This window comes from Plectropomus leopardus, chromosome 22, assembly GCF_026936395.1.
Source record: "Plectropomus leopardus strain MGB_pleo_1.0 chromosome 22, ASM2693639v1, whole genome shotgun sequence".
In the NCBI taxonomy this organism is placed as follows: domain Eukaryota; kingdom Metazoa; phylum Chordata; class Actinopteri; order Perciformes; family Serranidae; genus Plectropomus; species Plectropomus leopardus.
In genome coordinates this window covers 26,140,322-26,167,113 of record NC_142197.1, presented here as the reverse complement: position 1 = coordinate 26,167,113, position 26,792 = coordinate 26,140,322, and the positions used below count along the sequence as shown (strand labels likewise).

The following is a 26,792-nucleotide window of genomic DNA, read 5'->3' as shown; positions in this document are numbered from 1 at the left end:
ACAGAGCAGAGGACTGTGGAAGAGAGGGAGAGGAGGAGTGTGCTTTACAGTAATGAAGGACTGGTGTGACAGTGGGAATGTGAGGTGCTGTCCTGTTTCTGCTGTGATCGCTGCTGTACACCACATAATGGTGTCTGCAGAAGATTGTTGTTGCCTGTGTGGCAACGTGGTAGTGGGTACTTTTATATTATAAAGGGGCTGTAACAGAATGATACAAATTGCAAGCCAGACAACGCCACCTAGGGACTTTCACCCAAGGAGTTTTACCCAGTTCTAAGCAGTAAGCCAAACACAGGTTCAAGCACTACAAGACAGAGACATGGTTCAAAAGCAAATCAGAATTTATTTATTACTAATTATTTAAGCAAAAATAATCATTAAAACTGGAAGTGTCTGTGGAGGGAAAAGAAGGAATTAGTAGTGAGCAATGAATGCGGGTCAAAATTACGGTAGGAGGTATGAAAATTTATTACAATTTATGCTCTCAATAACTCTTTTCAATTAATAAAAACACTTCCAAAGTAAATTATTAAAACTATCAAAAAACAAGGGAAAGGGGGAGTGAGTGGAAGCTAGCAAGGGGGAGGCAAACTACCAAAGGAAGTGTCCCAGGAATGCACTTACCCACCACTCGTGAACTCACAGCAAACACACAGCAAACAGGTGCAAACTATCGTGTCCCAGTGCCCTTATCACTACAACAGAAAGGTGCTGGGAACCACCCTGAGTGCCTAGCCTCCACCGCTAGCCAGCAACCACTGCACTGTAAGGGAGAAGAAAGGAAATGTTACTAAAGAAACGGTTAAAACTGTATTAAACCAGTTGGTTCAAGCTAAAAAGGCAAATTGTAATAGCACTTACAAAAACCAAACCTAAGACAAACACTCATCTCAACAGAACAAACAGAACAAAACAAAACAGCCCAAAACAAAACAGCAGCTGATTGTGTCTGAGCAGGTACTACAATTACCCTGATGTCCTTCAATCAGTCTGGAACAATTCACCACTACGAAAGAGGCAAACACGATGTTAACACATTTTGTGTGGTTTGTGGAAGTTAAACATTGTTGAAAAAGTTAACAAACCTCAAATCGTTTTAATGGACACCACGACGACCAGGCCATCAGTGCACAACAGACAGTAAACTATTAAACACAAACACAATGTATGCACACAATGCTTCTGTTAAAATAAAAGTCACTACTCAAGATAAAAGTCTAAAATGACCTCCAGGCCACATTACCCACCTCAGAGACATGACCATGTGGCAGCTACCAGGCACAGACAAAGAGAAAGGCAGCCTTCATGCCACACCTGTGTTGTGTGAGGAGTAACCATGTGTCCTGGAGGCTGGGATGTGATGACAGTTAAATTATTCCACAAACAGAAAGTAAAGTAAAGCAGCAGCAACAATGTAAGAAGAAGCAAAAAAAGACTAAATTACAGAGAACAAGTTAAAGGTGCTGTTGGGATCACATGTGACTGGAGTTGTGTGTTGTATGATGCCACGTGACTAATTATTGATTGACCGATTGATTGATTGATTGATTGATTGAGTGCTTCAACACCAAGAACATACAGGGGAGGGTGCTTCTGTGGAACCCTCTCCTGTTGAAGAAGACATTGACAGATGGAAGGCCACAGAACCAAGACACTTTGCCTTCTACCAGGAAACAAATGCTTTATTTTATGGTTTATTACTTCAGCACAGCTTCTTCTTCTTCTAACTTCTTGGCTTTTAGAGTAGCATAATCCATCCGTGTTTGTCCAAGACTAGCAAAACAGCACAATCAGTATGCAGAGGAGTTGTTGGTATAATTTGTTGTATGAGGATGAGTTCCTTGTCTACAGTGTCCACAGTTTGCTACACCTTGCAATCGATACAAACTTTCATGGCAGTCTTAATAAGTGCAGTGCTTTCTCTATCAAGAATGACTTGCATCAGCTGAAAAGACTGGTGTGTTCTGGGCAAAGTCTCAGAATGAAGAGGCCTGAGAATACAGGCAAAGTGAAGAGGATAGATCAGCCCGTTCTGATCACCAAGTTATGAAATAACACAACTTTTCAGTGATTATGGTGTAAAACCCCGATGCCAAAAGCACCTTTTGAGTGTGCATGATACGCTGCTGAATGGCGTCAGCTGAGAATTGAGTCAGACAGAACTATTCATATTGTGTTATTTTATGCCAGCAGACAGCCGGACGGCACCTGCAGCAGCAGCATGATTCGGGGAGCACTGAGACAGCAGCATCGGCTGAGACTGTGGTCGGATAGGACCTGTCATGTCCGTGTGATATGCTGCTGAAAGATGTTAAGTTGAAAAGCTCCCAGTAACGACATAACACAAATGTAGTTTAAAATATTATAAAAAAAGAAAGAAAATGTTGAACATTTTTGCAGACGGTTACAGTAAAGCTTAACTCTGTGTTGTTGCTGTTTAGGCATGTGAGGGTCAAGTTTTGTCAAGTCAACATTATAGAACAAGTTCTGACCAAGAAATCTGATCAGCAAGGTCAGCAAGACCTTTTGAACGTGCTCAAAGCAGCATGACAGCATGCCTTCCTCATCACTGCAAATATCTCTCCGCCATTTCCACAGCAACGTCGTAGCAGAACTGCCAAAGCTGGATCAAGACACGACTGAAATACTGATACAAAATGGATCGATTTGTTGTTCATTTTCATTTATTTGATGGTCTCAGTTTTGATGAAGAGGATGAGAGGAACCAAAAAATGAGATCTGCGGCAGATTAGATAAAAGAGCTCAATACACTTGAAATGTCCAGGAATGCACAGAGTACATCAACAAGCTGTCAGATGTCTCCAGAACTTTCTGAAAAACACTAAACAGGATGTGGATTCTGCAGCTGTGACAAAAAAAGAGCTCAACGGGATTCTTCAGTGAATTTTATGGCTCAGTAAGAAAAAACTAGGGTCAGCACTACTCCATCAGTGGCTACATCGGGTTGAGGTGAGGCATCAACGTTTTCACAGCGACCCTCATCTCATGGTGTCTCATGCAAGACACTGAGCTCACAACATCAATGTTTTTAGAGGAGTCATTAAGTTTCTCAGGAAAATCCCTCATGGTTTTCTTGAGATATTGCATTCACAAGTATGAGACAGACAAGGTGAGCCAAAGTGGACGTTTGTGCTAAATTTGGAGAAATTCCCTAAAGGTGAATGGGCAGACAACCTGGAAACACAATGCTCCTGGCCTCTGCTATCGCCAGCATGTATGCATAATAAAATATGGAGTGTATTTACAATAGTTACATGTTTAAATAAGTAAACAGTCCCAGTGCTGCAAATCAAAGCCATGCTGACAGTGCAGAGGATCTGCTGTTTATTCTCTGATTCTTCCTTTCCCCTCTGCAGCTCTCTCCTTGATATCATCTCGTGTTTCTTTTTCCAGTGTGGGAATGCCTGTTACCACATTCTCACTTGGCCCAGATACGTCAGCCAAAAACCATCTTCCACCTACCCGAGTCATTCGCATGCAGGACAAATGGTCTCAGAGACAGCAGGGGAGAGATCCTGAGGCAGAGACAGACAGCTAATCATGGAGGAGTGGATTCCACCACAGCACAGCCAATTTCCCACAATGCTTCATGAGCAAGGAGCACATCTGTCCATCCCAGGACATCTGTTCACCCCGGGACAGCTCCTCTGTACTCAGCTGCTCTCTGCTGTCCTGCACATCGACTCAATGAGGAAAAGAAGCATTACGACACAAAAGCTGCAACAGAACACAGGAGGAATACCAAATCAGAGGGAACAAGACTGAGTTCACAGTGAGCAATGAGGGGAACCAAGGAACAACTGCCCACTGGACATCACCTTCTGTTTTTTGTGTGGCTTCAATCATCACTAAAATCCTCCAAATTAAAATTGGGATTATAAAATACACCAATGGAAACATGTCAATTTTCGAAAAAAACTCCCATTTATTGCAAAAAAAAAAAAAAAAATCTGCTTGCCTGAGTGGTATTTCAGGCAATTGGAAAAAGCTCCCTCAGGAAAAACTGGCTCCCTCATGCTGCAGCAGGCACTACAAGAAGTGCTATTGCATCACATAACTATTCAAAAGTTGAGTGGATCATCTGGAAGTTTTGAATCCACAATTCCTCTGTGAAATTGTGGAGTATCACCTCCCAGAAATCCCTCATACGTGGCTGCTCCCTCGTATAAGGACCTCGCCTTTTCATCATGGCTTCATAACACGCCTACATGGCCTTGGATTGGAAATAATGGCGGATAGTGTGGTGGCTGCAACAGAAATAAAGCTGCTAACATTTTGGACGTCCATCACCATGCTTCTTGGGATGTTATCACCAGAGGAGAAGCCACAGAACATCACTCAGCGGAAACACAGTCATCTCACAGTTGTGTCTTACTGACATTTAGAAAATATCGCGTAAGTTTTGAATAAATCTGTAATGGAAACCCGCCTACTGACAGCCTGTCACTCAAGTGTCCCGCTCTTAAATACATGTAACTTTAAGCCTTAATTAAATGTAAAAAGTGAGTTATAAAAAAAGTAACCCCCTGTCCCATTGTCATGAATGCTGTTTTTTTATTATCAGGCTGTAAACATGTTTACTTTAGATGCTGTAGTCGGGCATTTTAACATGGGTCTATGTGATTGACAGTTTTTGGAGCCAGCCTCAAGTGGACATTAGAGGAACTGCAGTGTTTAGCACTTCAGCATTGGCTTCATTTTCAGCCTTTGAGGTTGTAACTTGCTAAATTCCTGCAGAACTTATCACAATCCTTTCAGCCTCAGCTTTAGTTTGTGTTCAGCGCTGATTGAACAAGACAGAAACTCACAAAGTTCCTGATTCACCAATAGCCCTTTGGGAAAAGATTCTTCTTAAAACCCACTGACACAGTTTTTAATGAAGATTCTAACATTTACCAGTGTTTTAGTTTTTGGATTTGTTCTTAGGTGAGAACAGAATCTACGCACACAAATGAGCACTTGTACGCACCTTTTGTTTATTGCATTTTCTTCAGATCTATTAGGTTATAGGGTTTAAAGTACTATCATAGTTTCTCATTAATAAGATATTTTATTCAGTTTACAAAAAAACATTGTGTTCTTTTATAAATCCACATGACGCTCACACGCACACTCAGCTTAGAGAATGCCATGGTGCTTGTCTTTTTCCTGTCTTGCTATTAATGCATAAAATTTGCAGGTCAGGTAGTTGATTAGTGCATATTTTTGGCGTCTTTTTATGTACCTTCCTGACGCTACTAAATATGATTGTTGGTTTGGCATTCACATGTTTGGCATTAATCCCCTTGAATGTTTCTAATCTTGAATGTATGTGTTTACTTATGCTAATGAGGATAAACTCTTTCAACTTATGAGGGCAATAGGCCTTTTTCACCAGACATTTTGACGTGTCACAGTACACTGTAAAATGAGATAAACTGTTTCAAATTAGAAAAGCTAGTGTCTGGGCTGCCTTAAGCTTTTAAGTTTGAATTTGAGATTACAAGTCGAGGTTATTGTGTGATGATTCAAGTTGTCTTCTCAAATTCAGTCAACAGGCAGCACAGACTAACTTTTTTAAGTAAAAACTTGAAAACAGTGTTTTTTTTACAGCGTAGTTACATGAATCTGATGGAGACTTTGATTTCAACGTTTCTTAGAACAAACTATATATCTTTGGGAGATATTGGTGAATGAGGCCCAAAGTTCCTTGGAGCTAAATGCTAACATTAGCATGCTAATATTCTTAAAATGAAAAAGCTCACACACCAATGTTCAGCAGGTACATTTGGAAAATTTGCCCAGACGCACAAACACAGCAAAAACACCAGAGTAATGTTAGCTGAGTAGGATGAAATAACAACTCCAAAAAATGTTACATGAACTTTATGATTTTCTTAAATTAGTTGTGAAAACCCTTACAAATACAAAACCCAGGGAAAAACAGAATGACAAAAAATGCTTCTTTCGAGATGCCTCTACAATTTTACATTTCATGTGCGTGACACACAGCTGGAGGCCACAAGTCTTTGACCCTTGACCTTCTTGTCTGTCTGCTTCCTGTATACAAGGCACCCTGACAGAAATTGGGCTCTTCTTGCCTCATGAGATGATAAAAAGTGTTTGACTAGAGAGAGACGAAGACAAGCGCTTACAGTACAAACTCACACTGATGTCTTTTTATTTATTACAGTTTCTCAGACACACACACACACACACACTCACACACTCACACACAAACACACAAACACAGTTACTTAGCCACAGACCAAAGGACTGCACTGTACAAGAACTTAAAACTTATTTTGCTGGTCAAAGACAATTATAATTATAATGCAGACCTTTCTCTGGAGTCCACACACACACACACACCCCTACACACACCTACACATACACACACACACACACACACACACACACACACACACACACACTCTCACACACACACACACACACACACACACACACACACACACACACACACACACACACACACACACACACACACAGGCCAGCGGTCCTGTCCTGGTGATAGGAATATTCCAGTCGGGGCTCTTTACAGTGCACCAGGTCCAAAATGATGACATCACCCTGGGACCTGGTTTTGATGGGTTCTAGTAAGTCTGATGTGGTCTGATCTGGACTGAGATAATTCACATTACATTGAAATCCACCTTAGGTCAGGTCAGACCAGCTCCTCTCTTCTTCGTGCCCCCTCTCTGACACTACAGTCCGTCACTCTCCTCAGCACTCTGAAAACACACAAAGATTCACTCTCACTCAAAATCATGTAAAATATCAATAACATTACAAAGATAGACAGTGAATTCACCTGTAACTGTGAACAACCAAAAAAAAATTTTTTAAATAGAAAATTGATGTTTCTCATATTAAAAGAATTAATCTTAAATTTATCGTAATTTTTACAAAAAATACAAAAAAGAATAGCTGTAACTTAAATTCAGGTTTAACTCTGTAAATATATCCCTAAAATTAATTACAATTACTGACAATAAAAAGTAAAAGTATTGGTTCTGTAATTTTACAGTATTGTCCTGTATAACTGAGACACATGTACAATTAAAATAAAATTACAAAAACAGACAATCTAATGTCACATGTCTACTGTTAAATAACTTTAACTTTAGATCTTTAGAATGTTCTTATAGAAACAAGTTTTTCTCACATAAAATACTGTTGAAATACATTCTCAAATTGATCATGATTTCACAAATATTTATTTCTTTTAATTGAATACATGCAATGGTTAAATTCAAGGCTTATACTGTAAATACATATCTAACGTGAGAAACAATTACTGACAGTTGTCAGAAAAATAAGTATTGGTTCTTCAATTTTACATAGATTTGTTGGTTAACTGACAGATATTTTGTGGAATTCTGAAAGTTTTCACAAAAATGAATGAACTTTTGATTTTCAGTTGAATGAATAAGTTTATATTTCCATATTTAACAGATGATGACTTAGAGTATAGTTCTGTGATATTTAAAATTTAGATTAACATAAAACAATGACATAAAGTGGTAAATTACACAACAACAACAACAACAATAATAATAACAATAATAATAATAATAATAATAATAATAATAATAATAAATTATTCTGGTACTATATATATTTTGTTAACTAACAGGTATTCACAACTTTAAAATTACAGGTTAATGTGATAAAAAAAAATGCCTACAAATTCTTAGTAATTATATACCACCTTAAATCTAGATTAATATTGTAAATTATTAAAAGTTGTAAAATTGAATGATATTTTATTTTGTAAGAATGAAAATAAAATGTGAGAAAGTAAGAAACAGTACAAGGTCAGGCCACACCAAAAAGAAAAAAAAAAAAAAAATCCAATCACTTCCTGAAAAAAGTCTAAAATGTTTTTATGAACAAATAGCTTAAATGAATTGAAAGGGTTAAATCAGGAATCTTTCTGGAGCCAATCAGAACAGATGCATAAAGCTATGCAACAAACTGCCATGTCTGCAAAGATGCTGCCAGTTAACGGATGTTACAGAACGAGCTGTGGAAGATTTTCGGAACAAATTTGAGGAGACTCTTCTGTGGAACCTTCTAACAGACAACAGCAACATTTGGAGGGATCTACAGAAAGAGTAATGAAGGGAAAGAAGAGGGACGCGATACACATGAGATCTGTTGCATGTCCGTCTGTCCAGTTGCTCTTCCTATGGTTTCTTCCTTTTTTCACCATTATAGGTTTATTTTTGGGGTTTTTCCTTATGCTTATCTGTCTTACAGCAGAGAGGGGCGTGTGCTAAATGTTGTCAAAATACACATTTATTGATACATATCAATTGAGCCTGTTTACAAAAGTGTCAGTCCTCATTTTCCACAGTAAAAATTAGGGCTGTCCCGAATACTGACCTGCAGGGCGGGGCTCACATTTTTGCGCTCTGGTGCTGCTCACACCGACACTGAAATGACTCGACTCAGTTAATAAACCCGTTTACAACTGCCTGAAGCGTTGACTTCAATGAGCACCCAATGCACTGCTCTTTGCACACAGAGGCAGAGCATACTAACTCCAACAAATCCAAGACCTAACATGTTTTTAGGCGTTTTATTTTTTTTCTCACAGACATTGCAACAACATTCATCCTCTGCAAAAAAAAAACAACAAAACAAACAAAAAAATGAATATCCGAATCCTAAATTGAAAAACAAATACCTAACCAATTAACGAATATCTGAATATCCGAATATTTGGGTCCAGCCCTAGTATAAAAACGCTGAGAGCAGCTGGTCTGTCTGGCTCTCTCTTATTGTTCATGTTTCCTACAGTCATTTTGCCGTTTTCTGCTCCTGACCAACAAAGGAAGACTTGTTGTAATAAAACCTGGTTATATTTATCTTTTCATTGAAACTTTACATTTTATACCCTGAATGTCAAATATTCCCTGTGGTATCAAATTTTTTTTCTAAAGTGAGTGCGCGCGTGTGTGTGTGTGTGTGTGTGTGTGTGTGTGTGTGTGTGTCTCACCACTGGCCCTTGCTGGCGGTGCTCCCTCTCTGCTGTGAGATGCTGTAGATCTCCTGCAGCTGTTTCCTCTGGTCTTCACTGAGCGGAGCCGTCAAACACTGGTACCAGGCTGTATCACTGCTCTGGACCCCTGAAACAAACAAACAAACAAACAAACAAACAAACACACACACACACACACACACACACACACACACACACACACACACACACACACACACACACACACACACACACACACACACACACACACACACACACACACACACACACACACACACACACACACACACACACACAGGGTTCGGTTGCAATGATGAGCTGTCGTGCTGATAAGTGGACATCATGTTTCAGATAGATGAGCAGCTCTGGCTGAAATAAAGCAGTGTGTAAATACAGCGCAGAGATGAAAAGATGTGAGGAGTAGTTTGAGGCAACACGTGGACAACAGTGTTGACATACGGAGCAGGGCCGAGGTGAAGAAGCGATACTCGTCCTCTCCGTTGTCGTAGTCTAAAGGCGTGCTGTACTCTTCCAGGGGCGTTCCCTCCAGGCAGTCATCGTCCCAGTAGTCATCGTCATCATCGTCGTCATCATCCTCACCGGCCTGGCTCGTCGGTATGCTGGCCTGCTGCTGCATGGCACTGTGGTTCTCGTTCACCTCGTCTTCATCACTGGGAATCTCCTCTGCACATAGACACATTTAGAAATTATCACTGTAACATTTAATTATGAAATTAAGGCATTTTTTTATAAAGAGAAAGAAACCTTTCCTGGACAAGCACACAGAACCACATCATACAGAGATTTATCTCCTGACTGAAAAAAACAATAGGAATATACGTGATTTTAATCAGTTTTAATCAATTTTATTAGTGAACTGGACTTTTGTGGTCTTCACAATCCAGGTAGATATATATATATATATATATATATATATATATGTGTGTGTGTGTGTGTGTGTGTGTGTGTGTGTGTGTGTGTATATATGTAGATATACTCCTCTATAGGGTTATTCCAATGACATTGTAGCTGACAGTCAGGTGACATTATACAGTTAAAGGCCAGAAAAAGTTCCTCTGATGTCCACTTGGCTCATGCATCGCTCACTGTTCAGACTCTGATGACTCACTTCACCTTTTTTTTCTGGGTACAAATTTGGTTGCCATTTGCTTCAAAAGGCCAAAATGCTCAAGAAAACACGGTGTTGGAGTTATAACAGATGACTATGTGGATATGTAAAAAGCTAGATAACTTGGATTTAAACTGGAGATTTTATAGTTTACCAGTTTGAAGAAAACAAAGCTTGGTATGTTGAGATAAAGATCTACTTTATCAGTCTGGTCTACACGCAGCAGACAAGGTTGAGGAATTCCTTCATTCAGGTCAGGGCTGAATGATGACTCGACTGATGGAAGATCCTTTGGCAGAAATGGACAATCTCATTTTATTATTAAACCTACTTCTTTTCTCTTCTCTGCTTTCTTTCATGTGACATTCGTTTCTCCAAATCCACCCTGCACTCCATTCTCCCAATTTCTATTCTGCTCTTTTAACTTCTCTCAGATCATCCCGCTGTGATCTTCCCTCACCATTCTGGTCTTCATCCTGGGCCCCTGCGTGGGTGAGCAGGTCCGGTTTGTTGATGAGGCGTGAGGCGTAGAGGTGTTTGAGGCCCAGGAACAGGAGCAGGATGGAGGGAACGATCTGAGCAGCCACTCCCTCCAGCACCGCCGGCCGACTGGGGACCTCCATCAGCACGCTCAGGCCGATTATACACATCTTACGGTCATGGAGGCTGGAGAGAGGAGCAGAGAGAGGAACAGAGAGAGGAGCAGAGAGAGGAACAGAGAGAGGAGCAGAGAGAGGAGCAGAGAGAGAAGCAGAGAGAGAAGCAGAGAGAGGAGCAGAGAGAGGAGCAGAGAGAGGAACAGAGAGAAGAATTGAGAGAGGAGCAGAGAGAAGAGAAGAGAAGAGAAGAGAAGAGAAGAGAAGAGAGAGGAGCAGAGAGAGGAGAAGAGAGAGGAGCAGAGAGAGGAACAGAGAGAAGAGAAGAGAGGGGAGCAGAGAGAAGAGAAGAGAAGAGAAGAGAGAGGAGCAGAGAGAGGAGCAGAGAGGAACAGAGAGAGGAACAGAGAGAGAAGCAGAGAGAGGAGCAGAGAGAGGAGCAGAGAGAGGAGCAGAGAGAAGAGAAGAGAGAGGAACAGAGAGAGAAGCAGAGAGAGGAGCAGAGAGAGGAGCAGAGAGAGGAGCAGAGAGAGGAGCAGAGAGAAGAGAAGAGAGAGGAGCAGAGAGAGGAGCAGAGAGAGGAGCAGAGAGAAGAGAAGAGAGAGGAACAGAGAGAGAAGCAGAGAGAGGAGCAGAGAGAGGAGCAGAGAGAGGAACAGAGAGAAGAGAAGAGAGAGGAGCAGAGAGAGGAGCAGAGAGAAGAGAAGAGAAGAGAAGAGAGAGGAGCAGAGAGGAACAGAGAGAGGAACAGAGAGAAGAGAAGAGAGACGAGCAGAGAGAGAAGCAGAGAGAGGAGCAGAGAGAGAAGCAGAGAGAGGAGCAGAGAGGAGCAGAGAGAGGAACAGAGAGAGGAGCAGAGAGGAACAGAGAGGAGCAGAGAGAAGAGAGAGGAACAGAGAGAGAAGCAGAGAGAGGAGCAGAGAGAGGAGCAGAGAGAGGAGCAGCGAGAGACACACTGACTGTATCAATTCCATAATGTCTTTTTAATTTACAAAACGTCGAATGTTGAATGTCAAAATATTTGCAGGTTTTGGGAACTCATGATTAAAAGTATTAAAATGGTTATGTAAAATAATCAATGACTAATAAAAATAACTATTAATTATATTAAATAATGTGGTTTCATTGACATAAAATAACCTTGTGAGACACATTGAAATAGGAAAAAGGTAGCCAATTAAATTAGGGGCCGTTTACATGGCAACGGATCTTGCATGAAGTTTAGTTGCGGTTTGGTCTTTCATCCGAATGACAGCGGGGTTTTGGAGGCCTGAAAATGCAAATTTTTTAAACTGGGTTCCAGAGTGTCATTTTTTGAAAACACATCCCCTTCTGTCGCTGTGTAAACTGGCCATGCGTGGATCTTGCGAGAACAGTGACATTGCAGCTGCTCTTCATGTACGTGCTTTATGTTTCAGACAAACAGCCATGTGCGAGCGACAACGGCCGACTACCGAGCTGTGCTGTTTGTGCTGCTGACTCTACTGAGGTTATTAACACTGTTGGTTCTCGTACTTGCATTCGCCATCATCTTCTTGTTTGTTTAAACTCACCGCTCTGTGGAAGAGCGCCTTTAAGTGCAGGAATGTGGTCTTCTTCTATGGTGTGTCATTACAAAGTTACGACGCCAGCTACTGGCCTGGCATGCATACTACAGCGTTTTCGGCTGTTTTTGTGGATCTGTGTACATGAAGATCGTTCTCACAATGTTATCATATGAATGCAGCGATATCTCGATGTCTTTGCAATGGGACGTACCTATGTACCTCCACACCACATACAAACGGACGGACAACTGGAAAACATAAAGCCTCAGCATAACAAACAAACAATGAATGCAGCTTCACAACTGTTGCTTTGATTTTCATCAAAGTATCAAATTAGTTGTCAGTTACATGTCCTGGTAATTCTGTTTGCCACAAACATCTGTAGGAAATTGATTTTACATCATGAATGACCCGAAACTTGTGGCTTTGATTTGATCCTACATCATTATACACTAACTAGCTGAAAACAACAGAAGCGTCCTTCTCACCCGAGGAAGAACTCGGTGTCGTTCATCCACTGGTTGATGAAGTGTGCGGTGATGGGCTGCGGGTTGTGTTGGAAGTGCATGTTGTCCAGGGTGTGCATGAGCAGGGCGGGGTTGTAGTACAGAGCAGCGATGGCCACCTGCAGGCACATGGTCCTCAGCTCGCTGGACTTCACCCCCCGCATCAAACGCTCCAGGACTGCCTCCACAAACAGAGGGATGCACTGCAGAGGAGGAGGCACAGATAAAGGAGGCTGCTGGTACTCCTACAGCTTAACTTCTTATATTTAATACAACAACTATTAAACATTTCCTTTATGTAATTATACGTTTTTTTTGTGTGTCTGGAAAAGTTTATAAAATTAAAGTTGTCAGCTGCTAAACAAAAAAAAAAAATTGCTATTTAAGAAAAAAATGTCACTAGAAGCTTGGCCCATTACAAGGTTTAACCCTTTGAAACCTGAAACAACATCAGTTTTTCTTGTGCTGTATCCAGACACCTTTCACATGCATTTAACCCTTTGAAACCTGAGCACATTGGTTTGATTCCATTTGAAAAAATGGCGAAGTACGCAGTGAGCAACCTGGCAAGAGATGTCTCACAAACTACGATAAATTTTCGACCTGAAAAGACCTGAAAATTAGTTTCAAAAAGGCAGAGAGAGAGAAAGCGAGAGAGATAGGGAGAGATGGAGCGAGAGAGAGAGAGAGAGAGAGAGAGAGAGAGAGAGAGAGAGGTTTTTTGCTCCATTTCAGGTAATTTTCTTGTAACAGGTTTCAGAGGGTTAATAGTCAAGACTTTGATCTTTTAAAGTACATATTCTCCACATAACTGAAGTGCAAAAATATAATCCTCCATCATGTGCTTCTGTTCAAATTCTCAAGAAGGACTGAAATACATATTAATAGTGTTTAAAAAGCATCCAGATTAAAATGCATTCAAATGACTACATTTGGAACATGACATGTCAGTGAAGGGGTCATTAAGATTATACAACAAGACTGTGAGGGTGTGTCCAAAAAAGACAGTTGGGAAGTACTGGGGTGAATGTATGATGATTTGTTTTGGTTAGTGATTCCAAAGAAGTGACTGTGAGGACTGTGGGGACTGTGGGGACTGTGGGAACTGTGTGGGGTGTGAGGATTGTGTGGACTGTGAGGACTGTGAGGACTGCGTGGACTGCGAGGACTGCGAGGACTACGTGGACTGTGGGGACTGTGGGGACTGTGGGGACTTTGAGGACTGTGTGGACTGTGTGGACTGTGAGGACTGTGAGGACTGTGGGAACTGTGTGGGGTGTGAGGACTGTGTGGACTGTGTGGACTGTGAGGACTGCGTGGACTGCGAGGACAGCGTGGACAGTGTGGACAGCGTGGACTTTGAGGACTTTGAGGACTTTGAGGACTGTGTGGACTGTGTGGTGCTGCTTTTGACCTGGTCGATGCCTCTGCCTCTGCACTGCAAGATGATGACCTCCAACAGTTTGGCAGCGTGACACTCTGCATCCTCACCTGCATCTACAGTCAGCACCTACAACAGGTCAGAGGTCAGAACAGTTGCCCAGTTAAGACTCAGCAGCAGCGGTCAGAGAGCAGAGGCTCGCGCTCAGCGGGTGAAGACATTTACAGCCGTACCTTTCTGCACATGCTATAGATGACCTCTAAGTGCTTTGGGTTGGACAGAAGCATGTCTGTATCCACTGTAACATAATTGTGCAAAAGAGGCATCATATCTGTAACACAAACAAAGACCATCATTATCATCAGCTGTGACGCCTGCATCCAGATCCTCCAGCGATACAGAAGTTTGGCACAGCTGTGTTTGTCATAGAGCCAGGCTATCTTTCACTGTTTTTCAAGGCTAACTATGGTAGCTTTACAGTCATCTGACCAGAGAGAAAACAACTTCATTTTTCATTTTTATTAAACACATGTTTAACCTTTAGGGACTGTTTGGCACATTTTACACACTTTTCATTCTTCATTTTTAATAATTTTGGCTGTGTTCATGCATATGGCATACATTTTGGCAAGATTGTGTATTTTTGTTGAATCTGTGAATTTCCAGCTCAGCTCCTACAATAAGTCTAAAATAAACTGTGGAAACCAAATAGTTACATTCAGACTGTTAAGGGCAAAAAATGCTCCATTGAAGTCCATTCAAACTGACATTTTTGATCCCCCAGCCATCAAAGCATAAAAACATGCATTGTATTATTTCTGGGTGTCATTCTGGGCTTTTGACTTGGAATTTGTCATTTTGACTATTTTCCACCTGATTACATCATTTTTACCATATTTGGCATATGGAGAAAATAAATGATACTTCCACCAGGTGTACTGTCACAATGTTGCTGCTAATCATTGACATATCCCAGACTGTCATTAACAAAGAAAAAAACAACAACTTTGCATGCAGGATCAGGAAACGAGAAAAACAAACAAAACAAAACAAAACAAAAACAAGCAAACAAAAAAAAACAAAAACAAAAAAAAACAACAAATATATATATATATTTATACTACCTCATGCACAGTGGTTTTTGCACTAAACTGTTCATACTGTATATTTTTGAATTACATACTGTACATTTTGTATATATTCTCTATCTCTTCCTTTTGTGAATACAATTACATGTCTATGTCTGTCTTTTTTTCTATTTTTCTTATCCCTAACTTATTTCCCTCCCCTGTACTGTGAGCATTGCCAACCCGGAAAAAATTCCTTGTTCCTCATTTGTTGAACTTGGCCAATAAACGTGATTCTGATTCTGATTCTGATTCTGTAGTATATTGAAAAAAAAAATACTTTTTGTGTTTTTTTTCATCGAAAAACATAGTGGCATCATAAAAAAAACTGGCATTTAAAGGGTTAAAGGAGGAGCAAGGACTTCAAAAATAAGGGGCATTAATCCAAATAGCAAGACACCACATGTATCTCTACAAATCTTTCTTGTTATTTTACTAGAGTGCATTTTCTTAATTGATGAGAAGAATATTTCAAAGTCATTTATAAACCAAATGAAGGAGGGCTTTTTCCATTTGCTGCAATGAATATATTGACCCAGAGAAAGGATCACTTCTATCATGCCAGAGAAAGAGGAGTTTAAATTATCCACATAATAGAGAACATGAAAAATGTCAAGTGTTAGAATCTTGTGCTATACAACCAAAATCTTTTGGACACAGAGCATTAGAAACAAAACAAACATGCGATGTCATGTTTTGTCTGTCACACTACAGAAGGTGCAGGTGAATTGTCCACTTCAAACTCAAACTTAAAAAAAAAAGAAATTCTGCAACCCAGTTAACATTTTTCGTGGGTGCATGTTCACATGAGACGTACCAGTGAAGTAGTTGAAGCAGTCGTGCTGGAAGACCTCGTACAAGACGCCCAGAAGCTGCCACATCTGGGGGGAGATGGTCTGACAGGTGAGGCCAAATGCCAGTGACAAGATCTCCTCGTAGAACTCTGCAGAGGACAGAACAGCACTGGTCATCTATCTCACACACACACACCCTGAATAACTTCATCTATGTGAGCCACCATGTGCTGACTTCTGATGAGGCTGCACACTACCACACACCAATAAAAAACAGCTTCACATGATACCAAGCCTGAGGTGCATGTCAGCACCACTTCAAGATGACTTGGAAAAAAAAGTGGGACAATATGACACTGCAGGGTGTCACTGAGCAGGAAAAGATACATGTCAACTGTATTGATAAAGCCCAACATCATAATTGATGCATTGGCATTATAGGAAACTGATTGAAAGTATGTGTGTGTAAGTGGGTTTGGACATGTAAAAACCGCCTGTGCACACACACCTGCCATACCTATGATGGGCTTCTGCAAGACCAGACCGATCACCTGCAAACAGATCCCCTCCAGCTGCTGAGTGATCTGAGAGGGAGGATGGAAAAATGTATCAAATATCACACACAATACTCTACCATGTTCTGAGGATTTTCTGTGATGACTGTGTGTGTGTCTGTGTGTGTGTGAGTGAGAGGGAGACCTCCTTGTGGTCCTCCATGACGGTGAGGATGGTGTCGATGGTGCTGAGAATGCCCAGGGCCATGACGGTCTTGTCCTCGTTCTCCTCGTACTCCTCACTCTGAAGGACCCTGGTGAAAATCTCTGCCTGCCAAACGCATGCACACACACACACACACACACACACACACACACACACACACACACACACAGTTTTAAGATTAGTGTCACCAATTCAACATCTGACCAAAAGTCTTTCCTTCTGTTGCTGAGTTATGATGCAGAGTAATAGACAGAAAAGTTGTTTTTGCAGAACACTGAAATGTCAAAGTGAGGATGACCTTTGAACTTTAGACATGATTTACACATGAATTCTTGAGTAATGACTAAAGTGTGCTTTGACCTTTGACCACTAAATCCTGAATAGTTTTTTCTTGAGTCCAAGTGGATGTTTGTGTTAAATTTGAGCAAATTTCATAAAAGTGTTCTTGAGATTTTGTGTTCACAAAATGAGATGGACACAAGATCACAGAGACTGTGACCACTGCAATCTAATCGAGTTCTTCGTTGTGTCCTTGTGGACAACTGTGCCAAATTTGAACAAAAAAAAAAATCCCCAAAAAGCAATTTTGAGATATTGCCTTTGTGAGAATGAGACTGACAAGGTCACAGTGACCTTGACCTTTGACCACCAAAATCTGAACAGAGTTGGTGTAAAATCCTGAATAGTGTACCTTTAAAGCTTGGTCATACTGAAAATTAAAGAAAAAGTGTGTGTTGTGCTCTTACCAGGTTCTGCGTCATATCAACAGCAATGACAGCCACCTCCTGGTTGTACTCGCAGATCATCTTCTGAATGACATTAGTCAGGTCGTCATTCTCCGTCTCTTTCACCACGTGCAGCAGCTCTTGCATGACTGGCCGGATGTATGGCCTGATGTACAGCTTAGCTACACACACACACGCACGCACGCACGCACGCACGCACGCACGCACGCACGCACACACACACACACACACACAATGTGTATAACATCCTCCATTACAGTATGTGTTTTTTTATATGATGTTTTTCAATATTTTGAAATAAAACATTTATTAGCTTGTTTAATGTCCTCTGAAAGTTTTTCTTACAGCAGTATCAGTTAACTGAAATTGTAAAATAAAGCTCTCAACTTCAAAATACTGCAAAATAACATCCATATTCCTCCACAGACCTTGTTCCTGGTTGCTGACCAGCGTCTGCAGAGCTATGGCTGCCTCCACCTTGACGGGCATCTCTTTGTCATCAATCAGGTCCTGTTTGACCAACTCGACGGCGTTCCTTAGCACCAGCTCATCATGGAAACGAAGCGGGCTGAAGCTGTGTAACACCCAGCAGGACTGCCAACACACAGTGGAAACACACTGATTAATACACCCAGACACGTTTCATCTTAGTTCATCCACACTGTGTTCACATCTCTGTCGCTACTAACACCAGAGTCACAGGTCAAAAGTGTGATTAACCTGTATCTTACCTGGCCAAGAAGCAAGACGCAAACGCCACGACACTATGTGATGAAATAGTCCCCATTTTTTTTATCTTTGCCAGCACTTTGATTGAAAGGGAGCCTGGAGGGACAATTTTACTGGGCAGCCTTTTGCAGTCCGCAGCATGCCTTCATACCACACCGGGAGCGTTTCAGAAGCCTAGCATTTGGCCTGCCTAATTTTTGTAGACTTACAGATTTGGCTGATTTGCAATGGCGTGTCCAGACCTTTTTTTTTACTGGAGTGGCCCAGGTGGGGCACTGACCTATGCGGAGAGAGGGGGTGTAGTACGAGCGCTGCTGCAGGCACATGCATCTGCATAGCTTTTATTTACCGGTTTTGTCTCCACTACCCAAACCTACTTTAATTGCTAACATTGCAGTGTCTTATATTCCTTTTCATAGTTTAGTTTAAAAGATAAACAGATAGATCAATCACAACACAACAGAGTGACACCAAACAATTATTATAAAGTAAGTGTTCCTTCAAAAGAAAAAGTACAATAAATGCATAAAGTGGCAACAAAATTTAAGTGCCAAAAAACAGAAATAAGTAAGCCTGTGTGGACAAACCTTTTAACAATAGTATCAATTAACTTGTATGTAAAATTATTCAGGCGAGACACTACTCTGGCACATTGCTGCCTCTAAGGTTTAAGACTGAGACTAAGACTGACTTGGGTCTCAGGGGGGTCACTCACCCTAGCTCGCAAGTAACCAACAGGGGAGTTGAGCAGAGGGAAGACATAGTTCTGCAGCATCAGCTCCATCTGCTCCCGGTACACCCGTTTCTAAAGCATGAGACACACAGACACACAGCACAGCAGGGAAGATTAAAACACGGCGGCAAGAGGACTTAAGTACCTGAAAGCTCCATCCAACACAGAGGTGTGTGTGTGTGTGTGTGTGTGTGTGTGTGTGCGCGCGTGCGTGCGTGCGTGCGTACGTGCGTGTGTGTGTGTGTGTGGGCGCGTACGAGTACCTTCAGTAAGAGCTCGGCCAGAGCTCCGATGCAGTGCAGCGCCCCATCCTTCTTTCGAGGGTCAGCTTGGGGGTCCATCAGTATATGGTGGCAAAACTCCATCATCTGAGGAAGAACCTGAAGCCCAAAGGAGACATGTGGAGACGGTTGAGTCTCTGTGTCACATTCACAGGAATGAGACAGATGTGGTCACAGTGACCTGGACCTTTGACCATTAAAATTGAATCACTTCACTGTTGAATCCAAGTGGATGTTTGTGCTAAATGTTCCCTCAAGGCAAAAAAAAGTTTCATGCTCACTGAAATGGGACAGATGGACAGACAACCTGAAAACATAATGTAGCTGCTATCACCAGCACAGAGGAAGGATTTCCCAAACATTAATTCATTTACAACTAAATCATCTGCTGCCACAAATATTTGGAACTAGACTGTTAATTACGAGCACTATTGGAATATGTCTACGTTTAGTATTTATAGCTCACAGACACCAGTCAGCACTGAAAGGTGTGTTCATTCTGCTGGCTGTTAAAGTTTGCTTTCTCTTACAAACAGCTCCCCTCATCCAAAGATGTGATCTGATCAGCTGGATATATTGTTTTTTTTCCCTACATGGTGACAACAGAATAAGCTAAAAACAAAACTTCTGACATATTATAACCTTCTAACAGTGCTGGAACAAAATCATAGTTATGTTCACACAGGTAAGTCTCAGGTTTTGGCTATTAAGTCCAGAGTCAAGTCAAAGGTTGTCTTTCAAGTCCTAAATGAGTTGAATCATTAAGAATAGTGGTAGCATGAGTTTAGCACTGCCAAGCTGACATGATGATGATGATCTTAAAAGACAGCGTTTAGGATAGCCAATCTTAAATACAAAGATTTTGTTCAAGAACTGACTGTGTTGAGGGTTTACTGATTTTATGTTAACAACATTAACCTGTAGCAGTAACTTAAGCTCGAGCCATCCAAACAGCATTGATGCCAACCTCAACTTCCATGTCTGGCCTGAAATGTCAAACAAAGTTGCATCTTTATTTTTTTTACAGAACATGAACACATCATTCACAGCAAAACACACCTTTCCCTCCTACTTCTGCAATGTAATTGGCAGCTTTAAGACCATAGCTGCTGTCAGGAGTTATTTAGAGCATCATATGCAAGCCAGAAAACTCAAACAAAAGGTCTAAGAGGCTGAAAGCTTCTGTGTATCTCAGAGGAACTTGTAGTTCAGGAAACTCAGTTCCTCTGGAACAGTACTTAGTGCTCCTCCTCACCTCCTTCCTCTTGCGAGCGGCTTTACATAGGACGCTCTGGGCAGCAGTGGCAGGAAGGGTGTGGTCATCATAAAGGTCTGAAACAGAGACAAACCCACACCAACTCACACAAATAATGCATCAAACATGTTTACCAACATGGCGGCCAGCCATCCTCCATCAATAAGAACAACAGCAACCATGCAGCTGATTGGTGAAAAGCCCTCTCAGTTTCTGTGAGTTTTTCTGTGCTCTAATCATGTCATGTACATTAGGCTGTGCATCCTTACTGGTCTCACGATTTGACTCCATTACAACTATCGGGTCAGCAATTCGATTCCATGCATTCCATATATTGTATCCTCAATTTTTTACATTAACGTGTGTGGCTACTTTTGCATCAATAAATGTAAGCAGTCAGCTAGCTTTGTTCTCCCACAATTGAGAACAAAGTTCAATTGGTTGCAGCTGGTTGCTACCATACAGAGCTGATTGCTACTAGGAGTTTCTCCTGAACTGTAAAACCTGAATTTTATTGTCCAGCTGCAGTAGTGTTACGTGGCTATAATCGATTATGTGTTGTCACTGCATTAATGCAAAATTGTTCACATTGTGATGCATCTTAGAAACCATTAATTTCTACAGCCCTAATTTGCAAGGCTACCTGCATCATAATAAAAAAAACAGTATTTACAATATGTTATCAAGACATAGCAATAACATTAGGTAGCAGCTGTGGTGTGTTATCAACCAGATGTGGCAGACTACTTCTGATGGTCAGATTTTTAAAAGTAGTCTTTGAGTACTCACTGAACTTCATGCGGATGTATTCATAAGGGTCTTCCTGCCACAGCTTTTCATCCTCGTCTTTGTAACACATGAGAGGGAAGATGACCTCCTGGCAGATGGTCTGCAAGAGAGGACAGTGTTCAGAAGGTCAGCAGGAAAGCTGGAGTGACTTGAAACATCAATCCACGATAACGGCATTAGCTGACAGTTAAACAGATACCACAGCGCCTTTAACTGTGAGGATTCATTCACTATGAGTGGGCAACAAATTAACAGCTCTCCAGTTCACATTACTAATATTTGCAAGTTGCACTGGTGCTCCGTGGTCACAAAATGTGACTAAATAGTTGCAATTAGAGATCTGCAGATAAAAATATATGCCTTGTCTGCTCACACAGCCGGCGCTACCACTCAAAAGTTAGACTGTTGCTGCAGTGTCATTAAACAAGATGATTTATTCTTTCTAAGCTGGAAACAAACTAATAGCTCTCCAGTTCAGATAGTAATAGTATTTGTTAATTGCAGCGGTGCTTCATGGTTGCGTAATGTAACTAAATAGTTATGGTCTGGAGCTCTGTAAAAGCTCTGCTCTGTGTGTGTCTGTGTGTCTGTGTGTGTGTGTGTGTGTGTGTGTGAGAGAGAGAGAGAGAGAGAGAGAGAGAGAGAGAGAGAGAGAGAGAGAGAGGCAGAGAGCTGTAGGAGAGAGTGAGGGAACCAAAACACCAGTGGTTTATTAAAACATGACAATTTATACTTGATGTTTGCGATATATCCCTCCAGCATGTTCTAGAATGCAGAGTGTGCTGGAAGGCCTGGGAACGCAGCAAGCTCCCCCAGGAGGCACTGGAAAGCGTTGCTGGAGAGACGGACGTCTGGAGTATTTTGCTCAGCCTGCTGCCCTTGTGACCCAGCTTCAGATGAGTGGACGAAAGTGGATGGATATTCCCAAGATGGTGATTTTATATATGGCGTGTGGAACAAGCTGCAATATCTCAAGAATATTCTATATATTGCCCACCCCTACTTATGATAAACTGGCTACCTCAACAAGGTCAACGCCGTCTAATTTAGAGAATGGATGAATGTATATTTCCTGCAAATCTAACTTCAACTAACAAGGTCTAAACCTGACCTTAGCCTGAACCAGCAGCTGTGGTGTATTTGACTAATATTAGTGCAATGGAGCAATAAACACCAGCAAATGCAAAACACATCAGTGCTGATGTTTTTATTCGACTGCAATAGCTGCATTTACACTACCTGTTTTAGGCAGGAATATCACACGGCAATGCCGCCTTGCTGTTATGTATATAACGTATGATCACAGAAAGAGGGAACAGATTGGACTCGCCTCTGAGTCGGTAGTAACCGCACCAAAACAAGGTCTGTATAAATCATTAAGCCAAAAAGATGTGATCATGGGCTGCACGGGTGTGATGTTATGACGAAATGTTTATGTGTGCGACCTATGCTGGGAGATTTTAAAAGGAGCTGGTAGCATAGCAGTAATTTCAGAGGAAAAGAACAGCTGCTTTAAATGTCTGCAAAACTGTGAAAACAAACAGGATCTCCTTACTCTGAGCAGAGGATGAGATCAGCTGCCATATAACAAGGAAGGTGAATGATTGTGATTGACAAGTTATGCCTTTGTTATTGTTTAGAAAGCCCTACTGATGCACATTTTATGCCATGCTCATGTGTTAAGCACCACGCTCATTATGCCTCCTTTAATCGTTGGATGCTGCGATGCAGTGTATAATCATACACTGAGGGGGAATGATGCCGCTGTCGGTTGGTTCTGTGTAAACATGCAGGGCTGTATAAAGGGGGGGCTCGTTGCGGCCCCATAGTGCCATCTCTGTGTAAATGCAGCTACCGATTTGTCAGTGCAGCAATACAGCAGAACAGGCAGGAAAAATAGAGTGCCCTCATTCAAGATTTCAGCACCTCTGGTTCCCTCATCTCATAATCAAAGGTTCTTTTGAATGGGTTATTGGTTAGAAGCCTGGTCTGTGGTTAACACAAGCTCAAGAGACTTTAATGTTTTGTTCTACAAAATAAAATATGACAGTAAATACCCCACTGTGACCTTTGAAGCTTTTACATGTCTTCAAAAAGGAGGTTGCCAACAAGTGGCTAAATAAGACTAAAGAACATCATCATGCTGAACACAGCTTTACAGCCTTTCAGTGGTGGTGACGTTAAGACATGCGACCACAGTGTACTTAATTTATAGACTGACATTAGTATTTTAATTATGGTGATTGTATTTAGAATATTACAGCTGCACACAAAAATGAACGGGCTCTCGCATCATTACTCATATCAGGGATAATGGTGGGACGCCAGTTGAGGCAGCAGTGCATTTTGGTGAAAGTTGGACACTGCACACAGAGGTTAAATGGTAGTTCCTGCCTGTAGTGCTGACGTTGGAAATGACCCATTACAGATTTTGTGCCACTCCCTGTGAATCATATTAGATTTTAACCATATCCATACTACATGTAATGACAGAAACTGATGGTAAAATATGACAGCTAATAGTTAAAAGCTTGCCAAGGAAAACTGAAAGAAAATGCAAAAATGCCTATGCAAAACGATCTTTTCAATATAATTATCAGGCAAAGCTGCAAATGTTACACGCATCTTCACACTCACTCCACATTAAATTCCTACCTGCATGTGTGGCTTCATCTGTTTCCAGGTCAGTGAGTGTGACAGGCCCTGGTTGAGGTAGTTGAGGCACTGTTGCAGGACGCGAGGAGTAACGTACTGCTTCTGTCTGTACTGGTCTACCACCTTCAGCAGGACCTGGACACACAACAGAGAAACTAAAACCATCAGAGCCTGAGCAATGAATAAACCAAAGTTATGCCACAAACATTACTGAAATATCAGTAAATTCTGCAAACTGTTGCACTCACAAATACATATATGTTTAGTGTGGCCGGGGATGAAAAGTTTGGACACATTCCACATCCACAGTTGGCTGACAACAGACCATTCAGAGACATGTGTTCAGCTAAAACGATCAACAAGCACATCAGAGAAAGGCCATTTCTTACACCAAAGCAGCACACAGCCCAACTGTCACTGCTAGTTTCAGACCAACGCGGTTGTCTATTGTTGCCAGCGCCGATGTTGTGCATGGATTTACAGTCATCTGGGCATATAGATGTTCAAACAAGGTGTGGTCAGACACATTGCTATTTTTTGATAAGATTGTTTTTGGGGCTTTTACCTTTATTTGACAAGACAGGTTTTAGTGTCCAGTGAATTTAACCAATGGCCTGGTCTGATCTGGAGCACACAGCGAATAGCTTTGTGGTTTGTTTACATAAAGTAACAGAAGAGCATATTTAATGGATTATATGTGGACAGAGAGCTCTGGTGTTATGTGATGCTATGTGATAGATAGACGCTTGTTTTCTTTTGGGACATGGTGTCATTATGTTCCACTGATGACTGACTGCTGAGCCAAGTGGGACACCTAGAAAAATTGGGTCAGGTCTGGTATTTGGCTTAATATTAAACCGGTTTGAAATTTTTTTTCACAATGGCCCAACCAGTGTAAGCCAGGTGATGCTGATAGTTCTCCCTGTCAGTGTGTGAAACACTGTCCAAGGCACAGCAGTGGTCTCATGATAAAGAGAGGGAGAGAAAGATGGGTTGCCCATGGCTTGGTTGGCAGAGCGGGCGCTCCACAGAGGCTATGTCCTCACCACAGGCTGCAGGCTCCAGTCTGGTCTCGGGCCCTTTGCTGCATGTCATCCCCTGTCTCTCTCCCCCTTTCATGCTACATCTGTCCTATTAATAGGCAATAAAAAGCCCCCAAAAATATCTTTAAAAAAACAAAGGGGGGAGAGAGGCTGAGTGGATCAATACACTGAGGGCAGCTCACCTGAAATTAGATTTTACCTGTTTTAAACAGTTAAATTTGCCTTAATTGTTACAATCACAACATTACAGAATACTGTAGGGACCAACTAAAATAGGGTCCATAGAGACAGTGTGCAGTGAAAGATAGCGACAGGGATTGTACTAACTGGTAACTTTAGTTCACATTGACTTATTAGTATCCTACATCACAAAATTGTGTTGTATGTGTGGATGAGTAACTGAGAGAGGGGATCCTGCACAAAATAACAGGCCTGCAATTCTGTCATGATTATAAATAAAGTCAATCTGCCAGTAATAATGTACCATACCATCAGTGAATAAATAAAAATCAATGGAAATAAATGATGGGAGCATTCAAAAATGCCCCTGGCAGGCTGCTCATCTTCATCTTTGTAAACAGACTTTCTGACATCCCAGACAAGGTTGTTGATCCTCGATCTGAACTACCATCTAACCTGCTGTATGCCCAGTGCATATGTCTTCAGAAAAAAGTCTGCAAACTCGTAGTACTCCTTCGTCACGTTGCCGGGGCTTCCATACCTGTAATTCAGAGCAGAAGTGTGTGAATGGCTGCAGATGTTCTTCTGCTCCATACAAACGTGCTTTCTGGTGACGTGAGAACAGCTCTGTACTCACCGTTCAAACAGCCTGGTGATGATGCGCAGCGCCCACTTCTTACACTTCCACCATGCCAACTCAGGACGGTCGTCTTCATCAACCTCCAATGTCTCCTAACATACACATACTTGATGTTCAGCTTTTGGATTATGAACTCAGCATGAGAACAGAAAAACACAGCAGATTTTACTTTGTTTCAATTCAATTTAAGTGTCCATTACACACATAACAACTAATTAACTGACAGCTGTGACTGCTGTGGTGAATTGTTGCTACCTGCCATATAAAAAAAAATACTTTAATTCTTTTTAAAAAAATTTTTTTTTTAAATTTATTTGGCAATCCACCCAATCAAGACAATTGTCAGCTGAAACACAGACGTTTGAAGACCCAGCCTTGTGCGGCCTTCAGATGCCTTTCACTAGCATTTAAACCTATGAACCCTGAGCAAATTGTTACAATTTCTTTCAGCCACATGGGATTTAGAAAGTTATGTTAAAAAGCTAGGGAAAAAATATATTAATAATTATCATAATTACATATTTAAATAATGTTTCTGAATTATTGTAAGTTTTAAGAATTTTTCTGGGTCATTTCCTTGTCTTCCTATCTATCTATCTATCTATCTAGCTTTCATTTGTATTTCGTTAATTTTTTTAAACAAATTTTCAGGCAATATTTTTGTACTTTTTTTAAAACTTTTTTCTTACTATTATTTGGGTCATTTTTTCTTTTATTGCTCATTGCCAATGTTTTTAAGAGAAATTAAGCCTATTTGCTTGTGTTTCAAAGGGTTAATTCAGTTGTTCAAATTTAAATTTGGGGAAGTTGAATTGAGTGCAGTGTTTTTCTCTGTTTGTAACCTGTGATATTGTCACTATTAACCTGATCCAGATCGAGGCAACTGTCAGCTGAAATTATGTAGGTGTGGAGG

The 26,792-nt window shown here is 41.2% G+C and overlaps 1 protein-coding gene across 2 annotated transcripts in view; it reads right to left on the bottom strand.

Moving 5' to 3' along the window:
- Window positions 1-5,871: 5,871 nt before the first annotated feature.
- Window positions 5,872-26,792, bottom strand: part of ipo8 (importin 8) — a 30,097-nt gene continuing 9,176 nt past the window's right edge. Inside the window, exons 7-25 of one of the 2 annotated variants that reach the window (XM_042511354.2) lie at window positions 25,877-25,971; window positions 25,696-25,780; window positions 24,017-24,151; window positions 21,362-21,461; window positions 20,573-20,649; window positions 19,300-19,416; window positions 19,019-19,108; window positions 18,003-18,168; window positions 17,575-17,735; window positions 16,808-16,933; window positions 16,617-16,692; window positions 16,132-16,257; window positions 14,421-14,518; window positions 14,221-14,316; window positions 12,789-13,009; window positions 10,618-10,823; window positions 9,488-9,712; window positions 9,026-9,155; window positions 5,872-6,752 (exon numbers count right to left, since the gene is read on the bottom strand). In XM_042511354.2, coding sequence (XP_042367288.1) covers window position 6,752; window positions 9,026-9,155; window positions 9,488-9,712; window positions 10,618-10,823; window positions 12,789-13,009; window positions 14,221-14,316; window positions 14,421-14,518; window positions 16,132-16,257; window positions 16,617-16,692; window positions 16,808-16,933; window positions 17,575-17,735; window positions 18,003-18,168; window positions 19,019-19,108; window positions 19,300-19,416; window positions 20,573-20,649; window positions 21,362-21,461; window positions 24,017-24,151; window positions 25,696-25,780; window positions 25,877-25,971 — 2,331 coding nt within the window. In that variant the 3' untranslated portion in view covers window positions 5,872-6,751. The remainder of the gene's footprint in view (window positions 6,753-9,025; window positions 9,156-9,487; window positions 9,713-10,617; window positions 10,824-12,788; window positions 13,010-14,220; window positions 14,317-14,420; window positions 14,519-16,131; window positions 16,258-16,616; window positions 16,693-16,807; window positions 16,934-17,574; window positions 17,736-18,002; window positions 18,169-19,018; window positions 19,109-19,299; window positions 19,417-20,572; window positions 20,650-21,361; window positions 21,462-24,016; window positions 24,152-25,695; window positions 25,781-25,876; window positions 25,972-26,792) is intronic. The other variant, XM_042511355.2, reaches the window with a different exon arrangement.